The 27,667-nt window shown below is 45.6% G+C and overlaps 1 protein-coding gene across 21 annotated transcripts in view; it reads left to right on the top strand.

The window, feature by feature from the left end:
- The window catches only part of EP400 (E1A binding protein p400), a 73,786-nt gene extending 47,559 nt beyond the window's left edge, over positions 1 to 26,227 (top strand). For 8 of the 21 annotated variants that reach the window (XM_081893146.1, XM_081893145.1, XM_081893144.1 and 5 more), the window contains 22 exons: positions 977 to 1,060; positions 2,228 to 2,362; positions 3,158 to 3,202; positions 3,805 to 3,958; positions 5,379 to 5,620; positions 7,419 to 7,592; positions 8,072 to 8,119; positions 8,517 to 8,552; positions 10,496 to 10,632; positions 11,297 to 11,353; positions 12,201 to 12,318; positions 13,781 to 13,972; positions 15,101 to 15,146; positions 15,248 to 15,357; positions 15,620 to 15,824; positions 16,954 to 17,111; positions 19,030 to 19,239; positions 20,331 to 20,526; positions 22,286 to 22,419; positions 22,891 to 23,049; positions 23,278 to 23,355; positions 23,516 to 26,227. In XM_081893146.1, the coding sequence (XP_081749272.1) occupies positions 977 to 1,060; positions 2,228 to 2,362; positions 3,158 to 3,202; positions 3,805 to 3,958; positions 5,379 to 5,620; positions 7,419 to 7,592; positions 8,072 to 8,119; positions 8,517 to 8,552; positions 10,496 to 10,632; positions 11,297 to 11,353; positions 12,201 to 12,318; positions 13,781 to 13,972; positions 15,101 to 15,146; positions 15,248 to 15,357; positions 15,620 to 15,824; positions 16,954 to 17,111; positions 19,030 to 19,239; positions 20,331 to 20,526; positions 22,286 to 22,419; positions 22,891 to 23,049; positions 23,278 to 23,355; positions 23,516 to 23,785 (2,988 nt within the window). In that variant the 3' untranslated portion in view covers positions 23,786 to 26,227. The remainder of the gene's footprint in view (positions 1 to 976; positions 1,061 to 2,227; positions 2,363 to 3,157; positions 3,203 to 3,804; positions 3,959 to 5,378; positions 5,621 to 7,418; positions 7,593 to 8,071; positions 8,120 to 8,516; positions 8,553 to 10,495; positions 10,633 to 11,296; positions 11,354 to 12,200; positions 12,319 to 13,780; positions 13,973 to 15,100; positions 15,147 to 15,247; positions 15,358 to 15,619; positions 15,825 to 16,953; positions 17,112 to 19,029; positions 19,240 to 20,330; positions 20,527 to 22,285; positions 22,420 to 22,890; positions 23,050 to 23,277; positions 23,356 to 23,515) is intronic. The other 13 variants (XM_081893148.1, XM_081893159.1, XM_081893141.1 and 10 more) reach the window with 8 other exon arrangements.
- The last annotated feature ends 1,440 nt before the right edge of the window (positions 26,228 to 27,667 follow it).

Genomic DNA, 27,667 nt, shown 5'->3' with positions numbered 1-27,667 from the left:
TTTACATTAACAGTTGAAGGTATCTTTAGAGCATTGCAAACCAACCTTCCACAATGTGGCGCTTCCCAGGTATCGTTCATTCCCAGCTCCCATCGGCCCCTGCCAGCATGGCCAGTGGTCAAGTGTGGTGGGATCCAACAGCATCTAGAGGGTACTAGGTTGGGGAAGGCTTGTTGTTGTTGTTTTGTCATTTAGTCGTTTCCGACTCTTCGTGACCCCATGGACCAGAGCACGTCAGGATAAGGCTAGTGTAGATTAAATCAGTTAGATTGATCAATAACTTTGACTGTGTACGCAGTAGCTTCCTGTGGAAAATGCCAACTTTACCTAAGTTGTCTGAATCGCTTTGGAACTTATTATTATGGCTGTTAGTTAATTGAGGGAAATGACAGCTAATTTGATGAATCATTTTCCAAATGAGCAGAAGCAACCGTTTTGAAGCAGGAAGCACACTTTTGTTTGTCAGATACACATTTGTCTCTAATGCCAGTGTGGTGTAGTGGTTAAGAGCGGTAGACTCGTAATCTGGTGAACCGGGTTCGTGTCTCCGCTCCTCCACATGCAGCTGCTGGGTGACCTTGGGCTGGTCACGCTTATCTAAAGCCTCTCAGCCCCACTCACCTCACAGAGTGTTTGTTGTGGGGGAGGAAGGGAAAGGAGAATTTTAGCTGCTTTGAGACTCCTTAAAGGGAGTGAAAGGCAGGATATCAAATCCAAACTCTTCTTCTAAAAACAAGAACAATCTTAGAAAAGCCTTCTGCCCTTGACAAGAGAGAAGGAGGAGAGGTTCATTTTCTAAGATGATTCTTGCCATGTTCTTTTTTTTTTTTACAAACACATCTGTTAAAAATAATGCACACTGAAATCTGTTGGCTGGTTAATTGGACGTGCTTATTGCATTTATGGTTTGGCAGTCCCTAGAAGAAGCATTGACGTACTCTTTGTCGGATAATTACTTCTTTGTATCTTCTCTCAGCTCACCCCAATTGAAAAGTACGCTTTGAATTACCTAGAGCTCTTCCATGTTTCCACTGATGATAGTGAACTGAAGGAAAATGAGGTATGGCATGTATATGCAGTCACTTCTACAGCAGTAACCTTTTGGGGGGTTGGGGGTGCATGCCCTTGGTGTGTGTGGCCAGACATACTGCGCTCCCCATCCAGGCGAGCAAGAAGTCTTACCCCAGTTCAAAGACACATTACAGCCTGGCCACTGAAGGATCTGGCCAGAGCAGATTCCTAAGGGCACATAAAGTACTGTGGGAGGCCTTCTTCTGCTCTTACAGTATTATGCAGCAAAGTATCTGTAAGGACTTCATGTGAACGAAAGCAAAAACTACAGAAGATTCTTGGAAGACCCAGGATTTTTTTTTTAAAAAAAGAGACATGGGAGAGTGACATTTTTATTTCTGTAGCCCATGAAAGCTTATGTCATGGCACCTAAATATGCACACACACATACTGTATATAAATATAATAGTTATTTCCACCCTGGAAATCATTGCCTCTGAAATAATTAGCTCAGGTGTGGGCAAACTTGTGGGATCTACTTTGTTGGGCTTTTGAGGTCCAGCGGCGAGGGCCTTCTTGTGGTTCCCTCATTGTGAGAAGCAAAGCTACAGGGAACCAGGCAGAGGGCCTTCTTGGTGGTGGCGTCCACCCTGTGGAACACCCTCCCATCAGATGTCAAAGAGATAAACAGCTACCTGACATTCAGAAGACATCTGAAGGCAGCCCTGTTCAGGGAAGTTTTTAATGTGTGACATCTTAGTGTATTTTTGGTCTTTGTTGGAAGCCGCCCAGAATGGCTGGGGAAACCCAGCCAGATGGGTGGGGTACATATAATAAATTATTATTATTATTATAATTATTGTTGTTGTTGTAGCAGAACCTGGATATCCACCAACTGGCTCTTGATGTAACAGCTGTGCACTTAGAATTAAAGGATTCTGAGCCCACAATATTGTTTTGAATACCAGAACGGAGCTCTCGGTCTTTCCTTGCAAAAATCCCCTCCTAATTACTTCAGCCTAGTATAATTTAGATTGCAGGGAGGTCATTTTGTTGCTGCTATTGTTAAATAGTATTTGGGGTCAGAGATCCTTATCGGTCTACTGCAAGTAACCCAGAAATTTATACCTCCTGCTGATTCCTGAGTGAGTTTTGTAATTGATCTTAATACATTACATTTTTCTTTTAAATATATAAAAATATATATCTTACCTAGATGGAAGTAAGAACTGCCAAAAAGGTGTGGGAAAATCATCACCTGAAGTCGCTGAAAGAACAAGAGGAGAAAATGCTTTTGGACAGGGAAGAGGAGGAACTGCTCACCTACACTCGGGAAGATGCATATAACAAAGTAATTTACCAGCCAGCTTTTATGCAGTTCTTAAAACATTTGAGGGAAACCTGCAGGAAAACAACACTTATGTCCCTTCATCTCCAATGGATTGCCAACCTAGCTCTCCTCTAGGATACTAGAAGCTATAAGAACCTCAAGCAGGGCAGGCCATCTCTTCCACTCCAGAGTTTTTCCATTTTTCTAATATTTCATTGGATACTGGTCCTTAGTTTTCATTGGGCTTTTTTAATTTAAGGGGGGTGTATTACCTCCCCTTAGCTTTTTCTTTTTTAAAAAAGGTTGTATCCACTGTTAATCCTAGATGCATTGAAATTAATGGACCAAAGGTAGAGACATAATTTCATTTAGTATACTCTTAAGTAGGACCACCATGGGGATAAAACCCACAATGAATTGTGCTTCTCATAGATTCTTGGAAGAAGTTGGAAGGCATTCCAAGGGTCGTCTAGTCCAACTCCCTACAATGTAGGAATCTCTACTAAATCATACATGACAGGTGGCCACCCAAACTCTGCTTGAAAACCTCCAGGAAGGAGAGCACACCACCCTTTGTGGAAGTCTCTTTCACTGTTGAACAGCTCTTACTATCAGAAAGTCCTTCCTGATGTTTAGTCAGAATCTCCTTTCTTGTAATTTGAATCCATTGGTTCGGGTCCTAGCCTCTGGAGCAGGAATAGACAAGCTTGCTCCATCCTCCATGTTACAGCCCTTTAGATATTTGAAGACAGCTATTTTGTCCTCTGGTTTCATCAGAACTAAGTGTGTCTCTCTTCCCCCCGCTCCCTGCTCCAGGAATATATTTATGAAGGCCCAGATGGACAAACTGAAATAATGCCGGTAAGTCTATATTGATATTATTACCTCTTCAGTGTGGGGGTGGATGTGGGGCGGAGGCGAGGAAAACGCATACACACACGCTGTATGCAAAGGGGCAGTATGCTCTTGAGTACCAGTTCCTGGAAGCTGCAGGAGGAGAGATTGCTGTTGCACTCATGGTCCTGCTTGCAGGCTTCCCACAGGTAGCTTGTTGGCCACTATGAGAACAGGATGCTGGACTAGATGGGCCATTGGCCTGATCCAGCAGGGCCTTCTTATGTTAGTGCATTCACACCTCTGCTTATGTATCCCTCTGGTTACATAAACTTCGGGATGCGAACACGGCAAACCTGGAAGTATTTTTCTAGGTTTCCCCGTGCGTGCAGAAGCTCTAAACCATGCCACGCGTGCATGCACAGAAGCGATAAACTGTGCCATGCGCATGTGTCCTCCGGGTTGCAAAAACCTCGGGATGCGGCCGGACCTCTGGAACAGATCTCGTTTGCAACTGGAGGTACCCCGTACACACTCTTTCTCTTTCTCTTCCTCTTCCACACACACGCACACCCTCTGCTTATCCAAGAACACAAAGCGAGGTAACTCTCTTCTAATGCTTTGTACAGCTCTGGACTCCCCCAACGCCACCTCAGGATGACAACGACATCTATATCGACTCCGTCATGTGCCTGATGTATGAGAGCACCCCGATCCCAGAGTCCAAACTGCCCCCCGTGTATGTCAGGAAGGAGCGTAAGCGCCACAAAACGGATCCATCCGGTAAACATCGGGTTTTTATGTAGGATATACATTGTCAGACACCTCCCGGCATTGCTTCTGTGGGTGTGGAACTCCTTTGTTGCAGGAAGCCCAAGCTGAGAAAGTTGCTGTTGTGTCATGGGCCTTCCAAAGATTATTTTAAACATTGAGAAACCGGCTGGGAAGTGGGGTTGTGCTGTTGGGAAGTGGGGTTGTGCTGTTGTAAGGCCCAGCAGGAGGGGGCTCCTCAGGCAATTAGGTTGTGGGAGGGTGCTGGTGGTCAGTCCGAGGCAAGAGGCAGGCATGGATCAAATTCTGAACATTCCAGGATAGGCAAGAGATAAAATCAGAGCATGTGCTTTTCAGAAATTCCCGGTTCAACCTGTGGCATCTCCAGTTTGTTTGTTTTCTTTAAAATAAGGTATGAAGTGTCTGATGATGCAGAAGACCTCTCTCTGCGTAAGACGCTGAAGAGCTGCTGCCAGTCAGCAGACCAGGGATAGCCAGTGTGGTACTCTCTGGATATTTGTTGGACTACATCTCCCAACATCCCTGACCATAGGCTGTGCTGGCTGAGTCTGATGGGAACAACATCTGGAGCGCACCACATTGGCTACCCCTGCAGTAGACAACCTTGGGTTGGGTGGACAAACAATCTGACCTCACACAAGTTTCTTACCCAGAAGTCTCAGGGCCAGAGGCAGGGAGTCTAAACCAAGGCAGACAGGAGGTGGTGTTACAAGGTTAGGTTTTCTGAAATGAACAGGTGGCTCAGGTTGAGGAGTCTGTGGCCCTCCAGATGTTTGCGACCTTCAGCTCCTGTCAGCCCCAGACAGCATAGCCCAGTGGTCAGAGATGATGGGAAATGAAGTTCAACCTGAAGAGCCCCAGGTTCTCTGGGCTCGAGCTTTTGCAGGGGATGTTCAAGGATTGACTGTTATGGTCAGCTGACAAAGTGCTCAGGCAGGTGATAACACTTCTGGTAGTGCAGCCTAGGGGGCATCTACGAAGCACAGAGCTCAGTCTGCCAGGTTTGTGGATGATACAGCACATGGGTGGCAGAGGTGCTAAAGCATTAGCACTACTGGCTGGTTGCAGTGGCACAAGTGCTCTTTGCCCCTCATTTGTCTTATGGCTGTGGGTCTCCCCCTGCCCTCCACATTGGTACAACTAGTACCTGCCCAGATCACTAAATTTATGACGGTGTTAGGGATTTGGGTTTTTTTTTTAATTATTCCCCAGCAAACAGCTCAAAACCTCCCTGATCTGCCAGAGTACCATAGGCGTTGTGGTGGATCAAAGCTTATTACGCCTGTGGCCTTTTGAGGGCTTTGGAAACCCTTTCATAACTTTTAACATCCTTGCGTAGTTTGTATGTTCATTGCCCCTTCCCACTCCCCGCCACCAACTGCTTCACTGAGCCCAGCATCCCTCTTCCCAGCTGCAGGAAGGAAGAAGAAGCAGCGCCACGGGGAGACGGTTATCCCTCCCCGGTCACTCTTTGACCGAGCCACTCTGGGGATGCTGAAAATGAAGCGGGAAGGCAAAGAGCAGAAGAAGAACATCCTTCTGAAGCAGCAGACCCAGTTTGCAAAGCCGCTCCCGACTCTTGTGAAGCCGGCTGCAGAGGCGGGCCAAGACAATCCCGAGTGGCTCATCAGCGAGGACTGGGCGCTCCTCCAGGTGAGATGGCGTCTGCAACACTGGGTTTACCGCAGATGCAAGAAGTCTTTGGGTTACACTCAGCTCTGGCTGTACTCCGAATAGATCCATTGAAACTGATGGGCATAACCAACGTAGGACCATTGATTTTCAGCGAGTCTGCTCTGAGTAGAATTTAGTTGGCTAGAACTCCATTGCTGAATAGCTAAATGTGCGTTTCTCCCAGTTTGTCGCCATCTGGCGGTCCTGGGTGCTTGATGCTTTCCCACTCCATCCACTAGGTGCCAGGTACGTTCCAAGAAAGGCTTGGCAAGAACTGGGCTCATTTCCAAGTCCTTCACCTGCCTCTGCAGCGTACATACATAAGGTCTGGCAGGGTGTGTGTGTGCTGCTTACGTTTATTTATTCAGTCCCCTGTGCCCAATAAGAGTATTCCCAGGGTGGTAGACATTGCTACATGAAGTCATTTAAAAGGCAAAGACAACAGAATAAACCACTGCAAGAACAGGTGGATTTGGTTGCAGCATAAACCAGCATCCTCAGAAGTTTTAAAAGCCTTTGAAAATAATAATTTAAAAAGTTCTACACTTTCATTTGATTGCCTTTCTTGGAATGTCTAAAACTACAACCGTTAGCCACTATTTTTCTTTATTTTCTGTGCAGCTACTAAGCTCTGTATTCCTTGTATGGGTATGTTTCTTGCTTGAAATTAAAAATGAGTTTAAAAGCTTAAAAGTAATAATTTGTTGAGTGGGATGCCAGGTAACCCTCCCAGGTGGGGGTATTCCATAGGCAGAGCTCCCCATCTTACCCCTCTTACCAAAGATACTCAGAGGTGTGTGTGTGTCCAAAGACGACCTTATATTGTATAGGTTGATTCATCTGGCATGTGTTGTGCCTTTTGGGATCCCGCTTGGTGGACATAATGGCCAACCAGTATCGAGCCAGTTTTGCTTCAACCACAATGATGACCTAAACTATTACCTGTAAAGTAAATGGAAGACACTTGCTAATTTTGGAGAAGGTTAAGGCGACACCGATGGGGTGTTTACTAAACCTACCCCAATGCCCCCCAGTTAATATGGAGGAGTCAGGTTTTCGCAGTTGTGTTGATTTTATTTTGCAAAACTGCAGCCCCACTCTGCATACCCCATTCCTTCATTTACATAGTCCTCACTCGCCACAATGGCTGTCTTCTGCTTCCGCTGTCAAAGGCAATGCGCCTCTGATTATCATTTGCTGGGGGTCAAAGGAGAGTGCTGTTGTGCTCACGCTCTGCTTGCAGGCTTCCCATGGGTGCAGAATAGGATACCGGACTAGATGAGCCTTCAGCCTAATCGGGCTACACAGGGCTCTTACGATCAGTTTTGTGCTGATAAAGTGTGATAAAATAGTGAGTTCAGCTTCATGTGCAACATACTAACCTGTAACGTATTTTATTAAGCCAGTGGGACCCGCAGTCTTGCAGTGTGGGGTGCTCTTGTTCAAGTACCCCAGAAAGCAGCTCTGTCTCTCTGGTTACTTCATTCCATTCCCTTCTCCTGTCCTGTTTTCTGGGTCCTCTACTCCAACAGATACTCCACATTTTGTGGCCACTGACCATGTGTAATCCTGTTTTGTCTCACACACCCCCCCCTCAGGTTTGCGTCACCCCCCTGTTGTACTGCTGCAAACCTTGTGTTCCTCCCAAGTGCCTCCTCTTAGGGAACCAGAACTGGACCACCCACACATCAGAATCAGCACTCACCCCCCAGATATCACTAGTGAAGAGGATAGCAATAGAGTCTTACTTCCTGTCTGTCCTCCCTCTTCCTTGTAGGCGGTCAAACAGTTGCTGGAGCTGCCTCTCAACCTCGCAGTCGTGTCCCCGGCTCACACGCCCAACTGGGATCTGGTCAGCGACGTAGTGAACTCCTGCAGCCGAGTTTACCGCTCCCCGAAACAGTGTCGCAACCGCTACGAAAACGTCGTCATTCCGAGAGAGGAAGGGAAGGTGGGTGTAAGCCGAAGTAGGCAACTTTCTTTCACACGCTTTAGGGAGTCAGAAGCATAAGCAAATCCTTATGAAATTTGTAAAGAGAGGACCCGTACTTGTGATACTTTTCTCTTTTGGATCGTTTTACGTGGCACTCTTTTTCCTCCCTTTTTTTTGTATTTGGAAATAAAATAAAATCTGCAATGTGCTATAGAGTTCTTGCAACAGCCCTGTGAGTTAGGCCAGCATTTTGCCCGTTTTACCAATGGGGAGTTGAGACTGAGACATAGTGGCTTGTCGAAGGCCTCCCGGCATGCGTTCCCCCTCCCCCTCTTTTTTTTGGGTTGATCAGGGTACTGACCTCTGATCTCCTGGGCCTTAAGCCTCACCCTCTGTCCACTTGTACCACACTGGCTCTTATAGAGACTTTCTATTTATGTCACTAATCTAAATCCAAACCCATCGCAGAAAGTCAAACTTTGCTTCTTATTTTACAGCTTATGTATGAAGCGAACCCTAAGAAGAAGACAAAAAGCATTTATAAGGTGTGCACTTACAAATTGTTGTTCCAATTCAGACAGTCTGGTATCTTAAGCATCAGCAGAGGTGGACACAAGATGAAGTAGGAGATCCATATTTGAGTCCTGATTTGAACGCTCAATCAGCCATTTAAAGCCTTCCCATCTATTTCGCGTTGACGCAATAGATTGTGGCGCCAGGCGACCTTTGTCTCAAAGATGTGATTTGAAGAGTGATTTCTCACACTTTAGCCAGCTTGAATTAAAAAATAAAAAAGTGTTTTGTCCACCTCCCAGAAATGCCACCTCATTCCGCATGATTATTATAATTAGTACCTTTTTTTTTGTTTTTTGTTTTGAAAAAAAATATGTTTTGTTACTAGCATTTTTTTACTTTTCATTTTGAAATCTGATTGCTTTGCAGACATTTAATGAATTAATCCCTGCAACGCCCCATCAGGTAATGTATCACCCCCAACTTAACAGCTGCAGAAGCGTAGTTGTAAATTAGTTGTTGTAGGCTTAGAGGTGATAGCAGCAAATATAAACAGCTTTCCGGAAACCAGACCGCAAAGGGGCAAAGTTGGGTGCCATGGAGAAAGAGCTTTTGGCCTCAAGTTACAGTTCCTGCTAAACTACTTCTTCTGACCAAGATAATCATATTTAGGGAAATTTATGGGATGTTGCCGATTAACATGGCATTTGTCGGGAGACCAGTGAGTGTGAGAGAGAATGCACATGTGCATATTTTTATGTGCACCTGGTGAAGGAGTACCTGAGGAAGTAGCATCACTGAAGACAAGCGGGTGTGCACCTGATCAGTGGCTCAGCTACATTAGGCCTCTGAAGTCCCCATGCATGCTGCTCTGTGCTTTCCACAGAAGAGCAGGGTTAAATAAGTACAGGAAGCAAATTAGTGCTAGCAAGTCCATCTGGCAGTGTGTGGCCGATATGGTCTGATGTGACTGTATGGCTGGTTAGGCAGAGTAACTGCCCTAAGCACTCTGGCCCACTGACTTGAATGCTCTGATGTCTTAGGAGCCCTGGGTACGGGAGCTCCAAGGCGGGGTGGGGTGGGGGCCAAAACAGGGGGAACGAGCCATTTTGTAAAAACAAAACCTAGCGCCAAAACAAAACCTTTGGCACTTAATCAAAGAAAGGGAGTTGTGGGGCACCAAGCCAAGCTGCTTCTCAGTGGTGCAGTTTGACTGGTCAGGCCAGGTTCCCTGTTTCTGGTCCCGGTCAGCCCAGAGTTCCTACCTGCCCCATGGAATAGGGGGTCAATAATGAGAATATTCAGCTGCTCAGCCTTAATCTTCTGGCAAGCTGGAGAGGCTTGTGGGATTGGGGAAGAGTGAGGGTGGGCTGGAGAAGAGGGAAAGAGGAGAGTAATAAGAAAGGGGGTGGAGATGAGACAGAATCGTTTTGGAGTGTGGGGATAAGTCAGTTGTTTCAGGTTTGTGTACACTTCAGAAAACTACCCACCAGGACCTCCCAAGTGTTCCTAATTCTCCAGTCTCCATTTTCATGATTATATAAAATGGGAAATTAATCTGGTATTATTTTTCTTTCCCTACATTTCTGACACTTGAATCGGCAGCTTACAAACTTGGTACCGATGCAATATTTGGCATAACCTATTAGCCATGGTTATAAGAGGGAAAGCAAGCCACATATCCCCCTTTGCCTCCTGCCCATCTCTTACACATGCTCTCTCTTCCTTTTCTGTTTCACGGCTGTTTATAGAGCAGGTTTATCTCTGCACTGATGACAGCGCTAACCATGGTTGGCTTTAACCAGAGTTTGCAAGCCTCCTTCAATCTCTGTATACAAAGCTAGCTTGAAGCCAGCCATGTTGAGCAATAATACAGATATTCATTTGTTCATTCATTAAATACATCTGTACAGTGCCCTTAATTCAGTAGATTCCCAATAAATCCAGGAACCATCTACCCACACCGTGTTTAGCTCTGAAAAGCAAAGGAAGAGGGACAAACGTGAGAAATGGAACATTCAGATCCATGGGTCACCCTGCTATTGGGATTAAGCTCTAGTAGTTTATAATCGTAGTTTGTGCTTTACTTGTTTCTTAGTATTTGTATACTTAGTATACAGTAAGCCTGCAACTTATGCATTTAACTTGTGTGCATTCAACTTCACGTGCTTGGCAAAAATAGCAAATTAAAAGGGGGGGCAGAAAGGGAGTGAATTTTTTGGGGGGGAGACTTTGGCAGTCCCACCTGTCATTGAATCAAATGCGATTTTGGCTTTAGGCACAGTTCCTGGAACAGAAGCCCTACATAAGTTGCAAGTTTACTGTACCAGATCTCTTACGTAGGCAGAAACATTACAGAGTCTTGTATTGCGCCTTGTAAAACTTTGTTGTTGTTTGTTCATATTTAGACAAAGAATAGCCGACCACTTCGAACAAATCAGCTCTATGCTCAAGATGAGGGCTCCACGCACACCCAGCTTTACACTAATCATTTTGAGATTATGAAAATCATTGCTGGGAAGAGAAGCCCACCGATCAAACCCTTGTAAGTTCATAGGGAAGACGCTCCTCTTGCAGCCACTGCAGTAAAACTATTCTATACGAAAGCCATTTGCTATGCAAGTCCATTGCAACAAAAACACATTGCAAGTAGCTTTTTATGGCATAGCCTTTTTGTGGACCCTAGTCCAGTTCATCAGGTGCATGAAGTGCTATCCTTGAGTCTTGAATCAGGTGGATTTGACTTAATGGCAATGACATGAGAAAAAAACTTCATCCAGTGATTATTCCATATTTAATTTGGTTAGTTCAGAAGACAGCTGTTGATAACACAAACGTTGTGGCATTGGGTAGCCAATTAACACATGTAATTGACAAATATCCCATGTGTTTTCATATAGTCTCCAATGGCAGTTCTTCATATACAGTGTATTGATTGTAAACAGAATAGAAATCTGGTCCACTATATAATTCTTCCTTGGGGTTCTTTGCCAAATGCAAATATGTTGTGTTTTCTTAAGGTCAAAAAGTGTTCTGGTGGATCTGTCAGTGCATGTGTTGGTGCAGTGACTTTAGAGTATACAGCACTACTCCTCTCTTCAGGAGTATTCTTTCTCCCCTCCCCTCCCCTCCTCGGCCAACTTTAAATAAAGGGGCATTTTGGAAATGTGTTTCTTTGACAACAAATGTCCTCTTGGGTTGTATTTCAGACTTGGTATGAACCCTTTCCAGAAGAATCCAAAACACACTTCAGTACTTGCAGAAAGGTAAGAATCTTCAGGTGGGATGGAGGGGTGTGACAGGGCAAGATTAGCACCCGCCCCCCTCTTCTTTCTCCAAGCACTTTTAAAAAAATAATAATTTTTATTAAGTTTTCCATTTAACAATCCAATCATATCACATTAATTATTCCAAATTGTACCAATGTATATCATAAAGTCCAAATATTTTGCCAAATTATAAATTTTTGTTGGGGGTTCCCATGCTTTGAGTTCAGTAAGTTCTCCAAGCACTTTAAGCAAAGAACAGGGAAAGGATGGAGTTGATCAAGGGTCAGCAAACTTTTTCAGCAGGGGGCCGGTCCACTGTCCCTCAGACCTTGTGGGGGGCCGGACTATATTTTGAAAAAAATAAATAAATAAAGAAGAAATTCATTTGCCCCACAAATAACCCAGAGATGCATTTTAAATAAAAGCACACATTCTACTCATGCAAAAACACCAGGCAGGCCCCACAAATCACCAAGTGATCCAATAAAAGGACACATTCTATTCATGTAAAAACATGCTGATTCCCGGACCGTCCGTGGGCCGGATTTAGAAAGCGATTGGTCTGGATCCGGCCCCCGGGCCTTAGTTTGCCTACCCATGAAGTTGATCTTTTTAGCAGAGACACACACAAACACAGAGAGATGCTCTGCATTGGGTGCAATCCAGCTAAAGCGAAATGCTTCTAAGTCCTTGTTGATATTGCTGGAAGTGATTTTAAGCATGTGCTGAACTCTTCCATCAAATTCAGTAGGCCTTCATAAAAGCTCTGGACTTTTAACCAAGTGGTGCCGCAGTTCTTTCCCCTTCGTAATTTCTAATTTAGTTCGTTCCTCTTCATTCCCAGCGGCATCAACTACGACAAGCCACTTCCTCCCATTCAAGTTGCATCTCTCCGAGCAGAGCGTATCGCAAAGGAGAAGAAGGTACGTTGCGAAGGAGATTCCAGTTCCTGCGCTGAAACAGTGAGTCGGGGGATGTTGTTTGGTGGTAGGTCCAGTCTCACCCCTCCCCCTCCATAGTGGGGATGAACTAATGTATATGGTATGCTGCAGCTATTTGAAATATGTGACATAAAGGCTTTGTATTGGCACTGTAGGGGCTTTATTCACAGTCTAATCTGGACTTAGTTCATTTATGAAATTTATTGTTTTACCAGCACGGCTGGTCTCTCATTGTGTTACCAGTTCATGTTTTTGAGGGCAGGTTCTCACGTTCATTTTGCCAGTGCGGCTGGGGGCGGGGACAGTAATATTGAAACTTGGGAATAGCGTCATGGGTGTATCTTTCATTCATCATGTGGTAAGTGTCTCCCATGCTTCTTGTTCTGTTTAGAAACAGGAGAGGAAGTCGGGTGTGGTGGTGGGGTATGATCCAGACTCAGACAGCAGTGTGTGGGGTTGATCCTCTCTCCCTGCACCATTATTTATTTAAATATTTGGAAACCACACTTCCATACATAATAATCAAAGGTGCCATACAGGCTAAAGACACAGCATTGCAATAAAAATGCCAAACAGATCAGTAAGAGCAGGTTGGCAGAGAATCTGAGATTTAAAAGCATGCGGGGGGCAGGCTTTATGTTGGGGGGGCCAAAACCGAGTTATCTGTGACATGATTGGTCAATTAAGTATTTTTTATTATTTTCTTGATGGGAGGGGGCAGCTGCCCCCCTGCACCCCCTGACTACGCCCATGTTTCAAAGGCCCGTCTGAATAATACAGTTTTTAGAAGACATAAAAAAAATGAACAGGGATGTCTCCTGCCAAACTTCTATTGGCAAGGAGTTCCACGGGGCAAAACGTGCCACACCAAAGACTCGGTCCCTGATTACGGCAAGCTGAACCTCAGGGGCATGTGAGACCAACCAGATTGTCCCAAGCCTTAGTGACCAAGGTGGAGCAGAAGGAATTTCTTGCTGTAAATCCCCCAAATCTCAGCTATTTACCCCTCAAGTAAATTTGTATTTTGGGGCAGGTTGGAGGAAAAGATTATTGGGAAATGGCACATGGAATTCTTCTGTACCACAGTCCCAAGCTGGATTGGGGGTTTCTCTGTTGCTTCCGAGGGCAGGAGAGACTATCCTGTGATGAACCTGTTGCTCGTTCGGGGCCACTAGCGCCGCTGTATATAATGGGGTGGAAGAGGCATCTGAACAGCTATTCCCAAGTCTTTATATATTTCTCTCCCCCCCCCCCCCCAATCTATGTTGGGAAAGGTAATGTGAAGATCTGCCCTAAAGAACTGACACGAAATGAAGGGACTGGACCTTGTATATGAAGATGTCAAGTCTAGGCAAATTCAACATAACCACCTATTCACAGCCAATTGAAGAGAGGAGCGTGAGAATGGCTCGCCTTGTTCAGGATGCTTTTATCTGCCCTTTGAATAGAAACCAACTGCTTTTTCTCCTTCCTTATTCCCCAGGCTCTGGCTGAGCAGCAACGGGCCCAGCAGCAAGCTGGACCTCAGCAGCAACAGCAGGCCGGCCAGCAACAAACACAGCAAGCGGCGGTACAGCAAGCCCAGCCTCAGCCCCAGGCTCAAGCCCAGGTAGTCCAGCAGCCCCAGGCTGTGGTGCAGACGGCGGTTACCACTGTGGCAAACACTGCAGTGCTGGTAAGACACTCTCGAGGGGTTGCAAATAGCCACTGGCCCGGATGCCTGTGGGGAGTGGAGAGCATGTCCGGATTGACGCAGCACTTAAGCTATGCGAGAGTCTTCTCTTATTTCTAAAACTCAAAGGACGCATAGCATCATAAAGTGCGGGAGGGGCAGGCTAAGAAGTGTCACTTAGGCATGACAAGCCACATTTGCAGGGGTTCTTGTGGGCTTGTAACTTTCACGGGCAAAACTGTGTGGCTGCATTCTTGTTTTAAGACCAGCATCCTGTAGCACTACAGGCACAGGCAGTGACCATCAGGCACGTCCATTTATATGCTGACTGTTTGTATGACCCGTGGCAGCAAGGATGTTACCTGCTATAGGCTGCAAACCATAACCCTGATTTTCTGTCGGGAGGGAATCAGATGGTTATAGGCTAAATTCATGTTTTGTACTTCTCCTCGCCCCGCCCCCCCCAAAGAGGACCTGTTATTTTTGAAATAAGTTTTGGATTTATAAGCAAACCCACTCCGTTTTTTAATTTTAATTTTTACTTTTTCACTTGTGCTTACATTTATCGTTGTGTATTCTGCCCTAAATCCTTAAACCAGTTAGAAACATAGCTTGAATATCCATGGAGATCATTTGGGACTCTGGCTAATTCTCAGAAAGCTGCGTCACATATGAGCAGATAGCTTCACGACTCTTACATGGTGCCCACATTCATGCATAATGCTGAAATTTCTGGCTGCTTCAGCCAGAGCACAAACAAGTTTCCACAGCCCTTTTCCTGTCGCTTCACTTCGCCTGAACAAGTCAAGATTTAGCACTTGACTGTATTTTCCAGCTGCTTCTGAAAATAGGGCTAATGTCTTCCAAACAAACCAGGATAGGAAGCCATCATTTATACTTTGCATCATATCCTGGCTTGTTTGGAAGGCATCAACCACAGGTTTGGGGTTCATGTGCAAAGGGGAACTTTCATTAAAATGCCAGCATTTAAACTAACTGCCGGCTTCAGAGATTTGCAAAGAAGTTGTGTGCAGCTGCACACAGCTCATGCCATATCCTGGCCACATTGCATGCCAACCCTTCCACATCCCGGTATGTTTCTCTCTTTAACCAAAATTATCTCTTGGCCAGGCTGGCACAATGAAGACCTCGGTGACTGGGACAAGCATGCAGACAGGTAAGTTGCACCTGCCGTAGTAAAGCATTGTGGGTGGTGGAGAAATGACTATGCCCGCCTCCATTGCAGGCCCAGACTGACCTTTTGGTTTTGTTTCTCAGCTACAGTGAGCGGGAACGTTATTGTAAATACAGTGGCCGGGGTTCCTGGAACGACCTTTCAGCCAATCAACAAGCGGCTGGCTTCGCCCGTGATACCGGGATCCCTGGCGGTGAGTATTTTCAGATGCCCAGTGTGTCACTTTCAGGCTCCCAATGAGGGCAGCGATTTCAACTAGAGTCCAGTGTGTGTGTGGATGCAGTTTGCTTATAGATAGGGGCACCTGGAAAAAAATCCTACCCTGGAAGTGGGATTCTTTACTACGGCAAGGACAAAGCTTGGTTTGCCAAGATGTCTTGAGTTTGAGCCATTTGGTCAAGGATAACCTTAACTTGAGAGCTGCGACAATTTACATCTTTTTTCCTTTCCTTTAGACCGCAGGAGGAACGGCTACAGCCCAGGTGGTACATACTCAACAGAGAGCAGCTGCCGCACCTGCTGCATCTGCAGAACTGGTGACCATAGCATCTACCCCAGGGGTCCGAGCAGTGACATCGGTGACAGCGCCAGCGGTTGTCACTACTAACCTGACCCCAGTCCAGACCCAAGCAAGATCCTTAGTCACTCAGGTTACGCCAGGTAAAGAGTGTACATTTTGCATAGTCTGATTTTTTTTAAAAAAAAGGTTAAATCTTACATATGGGATACTTTCCCAAACTGGTAGTAACATCTGCTTCTTGTTTCTCTGCTGACTTGACCTTGCGTGGGTTTTAACACCAGCAGCAGCAGCAGCAACAACAATAATTTATACCCTGTCCATCTGGCTGGGTTTCCCCAGCCACTGTGGGCGGCTCCCAACAGAATATTAAAAACACGATAAAACATCAAACATTAAAAACTTCCTTAAACAGGGCTGCCTTCAGGTGTCTTCTAAAAGTCAGATAGTTATTTATTTCCTTGGTGGGAGGGCGTTCCACAGGGTGAGCACCACTACCGAGAAGGTCCTCTGCCTGGTTCCCTGTAACCTCAATTCTCGCAGTGAGGGAACTGCCAGAAGACCCTCGGGAAGCTGGACCTCAGTGTCTGGTCTGAAGGATTGGGGTGGAGATGCTCCTTTAGGTATAATGGGCTGAGTATATTATATTTAGCCCATGGATGGGGAACCTGCGGCTCTCTAGATGGTTTTAGACTCCAGTACCCATCGTGCCTGCCCACTGAGCATGCTGGCTGGGGCATCTGGAAGGCCAAAGGCTCCCTGCCCTCAGTTAAATATGTGGGGACCTTTTCAACTCGAAGGGCAACCTCCCCGGAGCGGGGAGCGCATGACAGAATACTGAGGCAGAGACGAAGGAGGGCACCAAGGTAAATGCTGCCTTTGTACTTACCTCATTTCTGCACCCACTCCCACACCCCTCTCTATCCCATATCAAGGCAAGCCAGAGGCTTTATCAGAGTTCAAGGACACGTTCTAGGCTCTCTCAGAAACTAGAAACTCTCAGGGAGGGTGTGAAGCAGGGCCAAGCAAGAGTGTGGACTGGGAACAGGGCTGGCCGAGTAGGGGGGCTGTTGATGACTTGTAAATTGTGCTGCTGAAGCTTTGTGCTGCTTGTTACTGGGGATTGTTTTGTGAAATCTTTATGAATTGCATGCTGTAGGTTTTGTTCCTTAAAAACGTTACAGGTCGCTTGGAGGTGAGTTTTTGTGTGTGTGTAACGAATGGCTAGGAAGTGTAATAAATCTCTGTTTCCTCTTCTCCCCCTGCCCCCAGCAGCTCCAGCAGGTGTGCAGTTGTCGGGGAAGGCTATCAGCCCGGCTCACTTCCAGCTCCTGCGGCAGCAGCAACAGCAGCAGGCGGCAGCAGGCCAGGTCCAAGTCCCACAGGCCCAGTCGCCAGCCCAGATTAAAGCTGTGGGGAAGTTATCCCAGGTGAGGGAGAGGCTCCTCGATTTGTGAGCACTAGCGTCGGTCAGAGCGCTGCATTGCACCCCATCTGCACCATGCGTTGAAAGCAGCACCATGCTGCTTTAAGAACGAGAAAAATCCTGAAGTGGCCCTCCAAGACCCACAGCAATTTTCAAGTATTCAGGGGTTGGGGAGTCTGTAGCTTGGTAGAAGAGCGGTGTAAATTAGGCATATTTGCATCATGGAGTTGTGGGGAAGGGCAAGGAGTTTGCCTGAGTGCTGAAGCCCTGCCTCCAACACCTAGAGATTTAACCTGATCCTCTCTCACTTCTGAGATGCTTTGCCCATGCACAGCTGTCAAGTATATCTTTACAGTCATCAGAACTGGAAACCTGCTCTTTGAAACCAAAAGATAAAAGCAGGGGCTCTGGGAAAGGAGGCTCCCACTCTCAACACCAGATTCTGTATGTTTAGCTCCGTCACTTCCATGGAATCTTCGCATACACATAGCGTTCATGTATTTTTGATAACGTGGCATTTGATTTTACACGTGCACCTAATATATATATAGCAGCTTTCTCCAACCTGGGGCTGATGGAGTTTGCAGTCCAAAGCATTTGGAGGGCAACATAAGAACCTGCCTTATACTGAGTCGGACCCTTGCCCTGTCTAACTCAGTTACTCCCTGTGCCGACTGGCAGCGCCTCCCCATGGTTTCAGGCACAGACTCTTTCCCAGCACTACCTGGAGAAGCCGGGGATTAAACTAGGGACCTTCTGCATGCAAGGCAAAGACTCTACCGCCGAGAGCAACCCAGATGGGGGAAGGTGCAGTGCATTACGTAACATGCACTGTGTTTTGAGATCTATATGCTCAGTCAGAGTGGATAAAAATCAAGGATTAATTAAAAAAAACACAGACTTTTTTTATTTAAATCGGATTTTTAAATTTAAATCAGATTTTTAAATTAAAATGCTTTTGGAGGAGAAATCTTTCTAAAGATAGTTTTCTATTTAAGTTACATTACAGTCGAAAGGCTATTCATCAGGAAATAAGTATTCGTTTTACGTCAGTGTGGTGTAGTGGTTAAGAGCGGTAGTCACGTAATCACGTAATCTGGGGAACCGGGTTTGTGTCCCCGCTCCTCCACATCCAGCTGCTGGGTGACCTTGGGCCAGTCACACTTCTTTGAAGTCTCAGCCCCACTCACCTCACAGAGTGTTTGTTGTGGGGGAGGAAGGGAAAGGAGGTTGTTAGCCACTTTGAGACTCCTTAAAGGGAGTGATAAAGTGGGATATCAAATCCAAAATAATCTTCTTCTTCTCCTTTTCATGAGTGCTAAAACTCAGTCTAAGTTGTTTAATAAAAAACCCCATTTAACCACATCAGTTAGCAGACATGGATACATATGCTATAATGTTATTGTTTTAGTTAAATAAATTGTTATTAAGGAAATGATCATTTTTATCCTTCCAATAAAGTACAGCAGAAAAATTGTCCAAATATAAACAGTTAACTTATTAAACCTCACAATGATTTCATAATTATCTGTCCAGGTATTTATAATAGTATAACCAAATCAGTAATTTTTGATATAACTAAAAACTGCTCTGAAAATTGATTATTCCAAAAATGAAACCTTCATCTGGTTGTAAATATTAAGATTATACCAGCAAGAATGAGTCTTTCTGTAAAATAAATAAATGATTTAAATGATTAGTGGTTTAAATGATTAGTGATTTAAATCAGGTCTTACTGACTTGTGATTTCAATTATGATTTAAATTGATTTGATTTAAATCAAATCCACCCTGTGCTCAGCAAATCTTGGTACTGTATCAGAAAAGAAAAACTTTGATTCTAATTCTGTCCTGGTATCAGAAGCCATTTAGCAGAGCCAGTATTCGTGGTGGTGGTATGATGTTGTATTTCTCTCTCTTCAGGAGCAGCTTATTAAGTTACAGAAGCAAAAGATGCAGATTCCCCAACAGCAGGCTGCCCAGCAGCAGGCCCAGCCTGGAGCCCAGCAACAGGCCTCTCAGGTTCAAGTGCAGCAGCAGCAGCAGACCCAGCAACTCACGGCCGTTGCAGCACCGAGGCCAGGGGCGGTCCTCACTGGCACCACCGTCACGAACCTCCAGGTTGCTCGCCTTGTAAGTCAGCCTTGGGGATCCCACAGAGGTTAACAAGCCAGCAGAAATTTCAGTTAGCCTGGCACTGGTGGGACGGTTGGCAAAGAGAGACTGGGCACAAGCCTTCTCTCTTTCTTTCGGCTTGGCTAAACGCTGCCTGCTGTGTGTGTGTGTGTGTGTGTGTGTGTGGAGAGAGAGCTCTGCCCTTCCTCTGCTGGCTCATTCACCCTCCTGCATGGACTTCTGCACTGGCTGGGCAAATTCTTAAAATGCATTTAAGCACTGGACTGGCAGCCGCAGAATTCTGCTCAGCTAGAGCACTCTTCGTTGTGAACGCAAGATGAAAAGTCTTTCTGGAACAGCTGTCTTCTTTCTCACAGACAGTATATATTTGGGAAGCAGACCGTTCCCCACTGTTGACCCCTAAGCAACTGACATTTAGAGGACACTGCTTCTGAACACCAGGGCTCCATTTAGCCCTCATGGCTTCTGGGGGTCAATGGAGCCTGCCCCTCCTCCATGGATTTGTCTTAAGCCCCATTTGAAGCCATCTGGGTCAGCCTTCTCCAACCTGTTGTCCACCAGGTGTTTGGGACAACCACCATTTGTTCCTGTCCATTGGCCAGTTGGACTTATGGGTGTCATAGTACAAGACTTCTGGAGTTTGCTGGCTGAGAGTTGGAGTGTAGCAGCATCCGGAGAGCCACAGGTTCCCCATCCTGTTTTAATCCAGGGGTGGGGAACACTTTTAAAGTTGAGGGCCACATTCTCTGGCAGAGAACCTTCAGGGGGCCACATGCTGGTGACAGGCAGAGCCAGAGGTGAAAGTGGCTGGAGCACTTCATATGAGCATTCACGAACCTTTCTCTGTTCTGCAAGTAGGACAAGCGAGAGGCATTATCAGAGTTCAGGGAAACATTACAGACAGGCAAAGTGACTCGAGGAGGGTGTGAAGCAGGGCCAGTGAGGGCCTGAGTAGAGTTGCAAGGGCCAGATAGGTTTCTTGTTCCTGCCTCATTGCATTGCCGTCCTGTGGAGCGGATTGCATTCCACCAGAAATAGGCAGGTCTCCTCTCATGCTTGTGCAATAATCCCAATTCCTTACTGCTCAGACTCGTGTTCCTGCTTCCCAGCTTCAAGCGCAAGGCCAAATCCAGGCCCAGGCACCGCAAGCAGCCCAGGTGGCCTTGGCGAAGCCTCCGGTGGTGTCTGTTCCAGCTGCCGTAGTGTCATCTGCAGGGGTCACCACGCTCCCTGTCACAGTCGCTGGGATTAGTGTCGCTATTGGACAACCACAGAAAGCAGCAGGTGTGTCAATCATTATTCTTAACCTGTGTGTGAGACCGAGAGCATATCAAACCTTTGGAAGAAAAAACCCGAGCTTTCTTTTTTATATATAATTTTTTATTAAATTTTCTTTTACAAATTAATCAACACAATCATGTTCTCAAATTTCCATTTTTTTGTACTTCCACCAGCTCCTCCACCAATCATCCATATTTTCTATTCATTGCGCATTTTTCATGACTTGTATTGCCAGTTAATAGTAACTTGTCACTTCTGTTTTTTTTTTTTACAATACATCTTTAACAGTCACAAAGCCTCTTTGAAACCGACTAACGTTGTCTGTACATCACATCTGTTTTCCAGATAATCCGTAAACTTTCCCCAGTCCTCGATGAATTTGTGGTCTTTTTGATATCTAATATTCCCAGTCATTTTGTCCAATTCTGTGTAATCCATGAGTTTCATTCTCCACTCTTCAAGTGTCGGTAGATCCTCTTGTTTCCATTTTTGGGCCATTAGTATTCTTGCCGCTGTTGCTGCATATTTAAAAAGTTTATAGTCCCTTCTATTAATCTCTCTTCCTGTTATTCCTAGCAAAAAGGCTTCTGGTTTCTTTACAAATGTATATTTAAACATCTTTTTCAATTCATTGTATATCATTTCCCAGAAACCCTTAACCTTCTTACATTCCCACCACATGTGAAAGAATTATCCTTAAAAACCCGAGCTTTCTAAGTCTCTTTCCCCCCTTTTCCTCTCTCAGAGTGATGCCCAATATGTCGCTTTCTTTTTCTTTCTCTTTTTAAAATCAGAGACTTACTAACGCCTATACTGTACCATGCTTGTGACAGTGAATTCTCCAGTTGTCCAAGGACTTGGGATATTCAGTGGGTCAGGGAATCAAACAGATTGCAGACTTGCTTCTGTGAAGCAGAAGGAAAGCTGTCAGTTTAGCCGACAGGAGCTGGTGGAGAAATGGCAAGAGGTTTTATTTCTATATCAAAAACTTGTCACTTGCTTCATCCCAAGGTGATTTAGGTCAAGATATGAAAACAGTAAGAGAGCAAAACAAAAAACACAGCAGTAGAATAAATACATCCCAGCAAGAACAAAAGAGCAGAATGAATGCAAGTTGCGCAAAACACCTGTCCATTTCAAAGACTTTTTAGAGGAACTATATTTCATCTTGGCACCTGAGGGACCATAGCTTCCCAAAATAGCTCTCCTCCTCCCCCCCCTCTCCAAAACCACCCCACTTTGGGTTGTGCTGTGTGCACACAAATTGCTGCCCAACACATTGCCTACAGTCATCCTGCTCCAATCAGGTCAGCAAAGTTGTGGGGACGTTCTAGTGGAGGGCAGGAGCAGCAGTGCCAAGGAGGAGGGTGCTCAGGTTCACAGTGCTTCGGAAAAAAACCCTTCCAAAGCACAGCTGCTCCAGAAACATGGAAGGAGATGAGTAGGATCATCAATGGGCATCAAAGGCACTTACCTCCAAAATTCAAGAGGACCCCAGGTGAAGGCCTCATCCTTCTGGAAGCAGGCTTGTGTGGCTACCACAAATGTCAGGTTCGTTTAGTAGCCAGGACAGGTGCGCCTCTGACTACTGATAAAAGAGCAGTAGTGGGGAAAGAGCAGGTTGAAGGAGGAAGGTCTTCAGCAGGCACTGAAAACACAACAGGAAGGAATTCCAAAAAGGTATTGCGGAGCATCATTGTAAACAGTGTCTCAGAACTTGCAGTGTCCAGTCTTTTAGTTCTGTCCTTCGTATCCTGCATAGGAGGACAGACTGTGGTGGCTCAGCCGCTGAACGTCCAGCAGCTCTTGAAACTCAAGCAGCATCACCAGGCAGCCCAGCAGCAGAAAGCCATCCAGCCTCAGGTTGCCCAAGGACAAGCTGCTGTTCAGCAAAAGGTACCCCTCTCTGTTCCCGTTACTGCCTTTGCAAACGCTGCATTACCACTAAGGTGGGAAACTGGATACTTTGGTTGTTAGAAGCATGCTAAAGATGGAGGAATGGCCTGCTGTTGTCACCAACTCTTACCTGTAAGTAAATTGTTGCAGTAGAGCACAGCTGCATAGGGCAAAGATTTGCATGTACTTAACCATGTCCTGGATTCAGAGAACTCCATTCTGTTTGTTACGTTCCATATCTTGCCTTTCCCCGAAGGAGGTCAGGGCAATGTTCATGCTTCCGCACACCCCTGTATCCTCTAAGCAAGCCTGTGAGGTAGGTTGGGAAGAGAGGTCGTGACTTGGCAAAGGTCACCCAGTGATTTTCCTGGGGAAAATGGGGAATCAGAACCTGATTCTTCTGGTCGTAATCTACATATTTAACCAGTGCGCTGACTCATAGAGGTTGAATGCCCTATTTTGCCCTTTCAGTTAAATGCCCAGCAAGTCACCGTCCAGGCCCAACAGCAGACATCACAGCAGCAGAAAGTCTACGCTACGCAGCCAGCCATTAAGGCACAGTTCCTACCAACGCCGATTTCTCAGGCCCAGAAACCGGGTGGAGCCCAACAAGTCCAGACCCAAATACAGGTAAGGCTACTGTGCCTCTTCCCCTCTCTTTGACGAGGATCTGATATTGGTACTCATACAATAAGAGCCTCTTCCGTTTCCCTGCCGGTTGTTCGATGTCTGTTTCTACCCAGATCGTCCCCAGTCAGGTGTGGAACCCACAGACACTGGCTTAATTCACACATTTGCGGAATACTGGATCCTTTTTAAATGACAAACCCCTTCTCCCCCAATGTGTTGTTCTTAAAGGTTGCAAAGCTCCCACAAGTGGTCTCGCAGCAGGCAGCAGTAGCCAATATTCAGCAGGTGGTGTCTGTTTCCCAACAGGTAAGGTTTGTGGGATCCCACATTTCAAACTTGCATGCATTTTTTTTCAAAATCTTGAGCAGGGAAGTGTAACTTCTGAAATTGCCTTTAGAAAGGATTTTCACTAGCAAGCATTTCTGTTTACCTCTTCCCCTTTTTCTTCCTCCCCGCACCCCCCAAGGTTCAAGCTCAGCCGCAGACGGTGACTTTGTCCCAGACGACAGCAGGACAGCATCAGGTCCAAGTCATCCCTGCCACCACCGCCACCGCTCAAGTGGTCCCACAGAAACTGGTCCAGCAGCAGGTGGTCACGGCAGCATCTCCCCAGATTCAGGCAGCCGGCGTACAGAACCCATCCCAGGTTCCGGCATCGTCCGACGGCCAGACTCAGCAAGCGAAAGTGCAAATGAGGACTCCGGTCAGGATAAAGGCGCCCAACAAACCCAGCTGAGTCCATGGTGACCTCACAGCAGTGAGCAAAGGAGGACACGCTGTTCGTGCTTCCTGCAACCTGGCAAAAGCTGGAGCCTGCAGACCTGTTTGCACAGGAAAAACTTTGCCGGCAGTCCCTTCACCAGAGAGCCTCTCCCCAAAAGCTGCAGGCGGACTTTGTGACTCTGAGTTCCCAGGAAGGCCGCACGTTCAAACCATACGCCGTGTAAATATTTAAAGACTTGGATCTCTGCTTGTTTTCATAAGAGAGATAAGCGAAGAGGTTGCTCTCAAGTATCCGTAGAAATCTGCATAGTCTCGCATATCACCATCACTGCCATAGGGAAATCCTCTTTGAGTGGGTTTCAAATGACTAAAAGGCAATGCTCAGTCAGTGACTGGCAGAGCAAGAGTCCTCTCCACTTGTTTTGAAGTTGAGTTGTGACAAGCCCTTCATAAGTTGGCTAGGAGTGGGGATTTGCTGGAAGCTCTCTCCAGAACATTTAGCCAATAAATGTGAAGATTTGTAAGTATCTGTAATTATGAACCATATTTCAGTCTCCATTTTTGTAAGTCCTTTTTTTAAAAAACAAAACATTTGCTAGCTGTGTGTCAAGTTGTGTGTCCTGTTCCCCTCCCCAACTGTACAGGTTTTTTTAAAGCACTCACCCATAGGCTTTCACTCTCATTTTCCCACCTTTAAGGTAAATAATAATCCAGGCATGTGTCTTGGGGAAATAAATACTATGTGATAGTATCTGTGTGTTTAATTATTACCCATTGTTTCTCTTCCTACCCCACTTAATTTCTAAAAAGAAAGGTTTCGTTAACAATTGATAAGCAAAAACGGTTTATTGCCCTTATTTCTTGCCTGGAGCAGCCAGACTAGGAGAATGCTCTGGTATTTTTTTCACTGTTGGGATCTGTTTTAAATGTCTCTGCTTTATAGGAAGAGGAACTTAAAAATTTCAGTCTAAATTCTTTGGTTGTATTAATAATTGGATCTAAATGTTTTTGTGCTCTTCTTTTACCAAACGATAAGAAATGAAATATTCATGCGGGGCATTTGTGGGTTGCTAATTTTGCAAATTTCATCTGCCTTACTAATTTTTGAGTTCCTGAGCAACTGTGAAACAATCAGGGACAGCAGCTTCTGACTCCCTCACCCCCCCCCCCAAATTCATGGCAAAATGTCTTTGCCATGTTTTAAAAACTGACCCTGCTTCTGGAACCTCAGATTGTCCGCTGTTTTAGTTACGATGCTGCACAATGTGCCATGAGAACAAAATGAGAAATTATTAAATGCTAGAAAAAGGACCATGGTTTGCAGGGAAGTGATATATCTGCATGCTACACAACTGGGACCCCATTTTTGGTGGGGTGGGGGTTCTGCCGTTCTTCTCAGACTACAGAGCCTGCCCAAAGCTTGTGGGTCACAGTGGGCTCTGTGCTAAGCTCTTGTGGATTGTGACCAACGTAGATTCCTGTTCTGCATACATGAATTATTGGACTGCAACTGTTAGAGAGCACAGGCAACGTTTTGAACCTGCAGAGCCCCTAGCCCTTTCATTTAAATTCAGTTCCCTCTTGAAACATGCCTGCTTTTCTTGGAACCTGTTTTTACAATTGTCAGTTGTGTGTGTTTGTTTGTTTTGTTTTTTTATAAAAAAATAAGTGTTTGTACATAAAAGAAGTAGAGACAGATCAACCCTCCCTCTATAGCTTGGTACTATTACATTTGTTGGTTTGTGTTTGTGAGAGCTGCTATTACACAGGCAGCGGAAGAATTAAAATGCAAGCTGAAGGCAATGGCAACACACAAAATAAGATGGTTGGGAACCACTTGGAATGTCTCTTGTGTTAGCAGAGGGCTTGTCAACCTGGAACCCTCCAGATGTTATGGACTACAACTCCCATGAGCCCTCACTAGCAGAGTTGGCTGGGAACCACCCAGAATATTTCCTGCGTTAGCCTCTTTGGAGATGAGTGGGTCATGCATAGAAGCTGGTTCCTGGTAGATCATTGCGCCTATTTCATACTGTATACTGATGTCCACCCCACCCCACCCCTCCAAAAAGTGTAGTTAGTTCTGGTTTTACTTCTGAAAAAAAAGTTTATATCTTTATTATGTGTATAAATGCAGTGGGGTGCAAATGTAAACAGAAAAGAAAAAGTAAAGGTTTCTCTCCTCCCCTGCATTTTTTTTGACAGCCTCTGTGTTTGGTTTTGATTGTGTCAGCAGAAGCAATGTCGCTTTCTACAGACAGTGAAGATGAAAATTAGACTCTTCCCCTCTGTCTCTCCCTCCTCTTCCCTCCCTCTCACAAAAAAAGTGTGTTAGGAAGCCGGTCTAATTTGTAAATATCTTTATGAACATAAAACATTTGTACTTGACCAGTAGGATTGTAAGGACTTGTGATGTATCCTACCTGAAGGTGTAATAAAGTGTACATTTTTATAACACACGGCTGCCATTATTTCTTGGGACTTTTGTATTTTGCATTGACCCCTTAGGATCTGCTTCTTTGCTACAAAATATTAGCAAACCATGAGGGAAGGGGAGGCTGATAAAACCCCAGAAACTTTAAAACAGCTTTGCAGGTTCAGCCTTTTATCAAGATGCATCATCCTAGAGGTGATAAACAGGAAGAAGTTGAAATTAGAACTCCATGTGCACTAATGTCAAAACAGAGACATTTCCCCCAACTCCAAAATAAATAGGGAGAGCAAGTCTTGAAACAAAAGGAACAGTTGCAGTATAGGCTAAGAGCAAGACTTTGACACTGATCTAGAGAAGAAGGAAAAGTTGCATTGGGTACTTTACATAAAGGTAAAGGGACCCCTGACCATTAGGTCCAGTCATGACCAACTCTGGGGTTGCGGCGCTCATCTCGCTTTATTGGCCGAGGGAGCCGGTGTACAGCTTCCGGGTCATGTGGCCAACATGACTAAGCCGCTTCTGGCGAACTAGAGCAGTGCACGGAAACGCCGTTTACCTTCCCGTCGGAGCGGCACCTATTTATCTACTTGCACTTTGACGTGCTTTCGAATAGCTAGGTTGGCAGGAGCAGCGACCGAGCAACGGGAGCTCACCCCGTCGCAGGGATTCGAACTGCCAACCTTCTGATCGGCAATTCCTAGGCTCTGTGGTTTAATCCACAGCGCCACCTGCGTCCGTCTATTGGGTACTTTACCAGGGAGTAAACATCACTTGAGTTTGACCAAACTGCGGGAGGCAGTGGAAGACAGAAGTGCCTGGCGTGCTCTGGTCCATGGGGTCACAAAGAGTCAGACATGACTAAACGACAACAACAACAAAAGATCACTTACAGATAGGTAGCCATGTTGGTTTGCCATAGTCAAAACAAAAAAAATTCCTTCCAGTAGCACCTTAAAGACCAACTAAGTTAGTTCTTGGTATGAGCTTTCGTGTTGGTCTTTAAGGTGCTACTGGAAGGAATTTTTTTTGTTAAAAGATCACTTGAGAGAGAGGAAGGCAGACCTTGCCTTGTCGAGGGAGGGAGATGCTTCTGGAGGGGCAGTTGCCAAAAGAGCTCAGGGTTCTGGTATTTTGAATGTAGGTATAAAATAGGGGGGGTATTAATTAAATTAATGACTGAACAGGGCTTTGAACATGATTCACCCAGGGTCAGAATCAATGTTCTAGCCAAGGCACCAGAGTGCAAAGCAAATGGGGCTTGTCAACCTGGGAAGGGAGCCCACTTAGAAGGAGGAAAACTAACCCTAAACCTCTGCTTCCTTGTGGGATACTGGTATATCTTACACATCTGGAGTAGCGTCCCTAAGATGGTTGGATGGCACCTTGTACACCACCTGGTGCCAAACGTATTTCCCCCCAGTTTTCAGGGGTTTTATTATTTGCTTTTATTAAAAGATTTTC

This window comes from Podarcis melisellensis, assembly GCF_964234715.1.
Source record: "Podarcis melisellensis genome assembly, chromosome: 16".
NCBI lineage: Eukaryota > Metazoa > Chordata > Lepidosauria > Squamata > Lacertidae > Podarcis > Podarcis melisellensis.
Note: the sequence above shows the minus strand (reverse complement) of the source record. Positions and strands in the feature narration are given on the sequence as shown.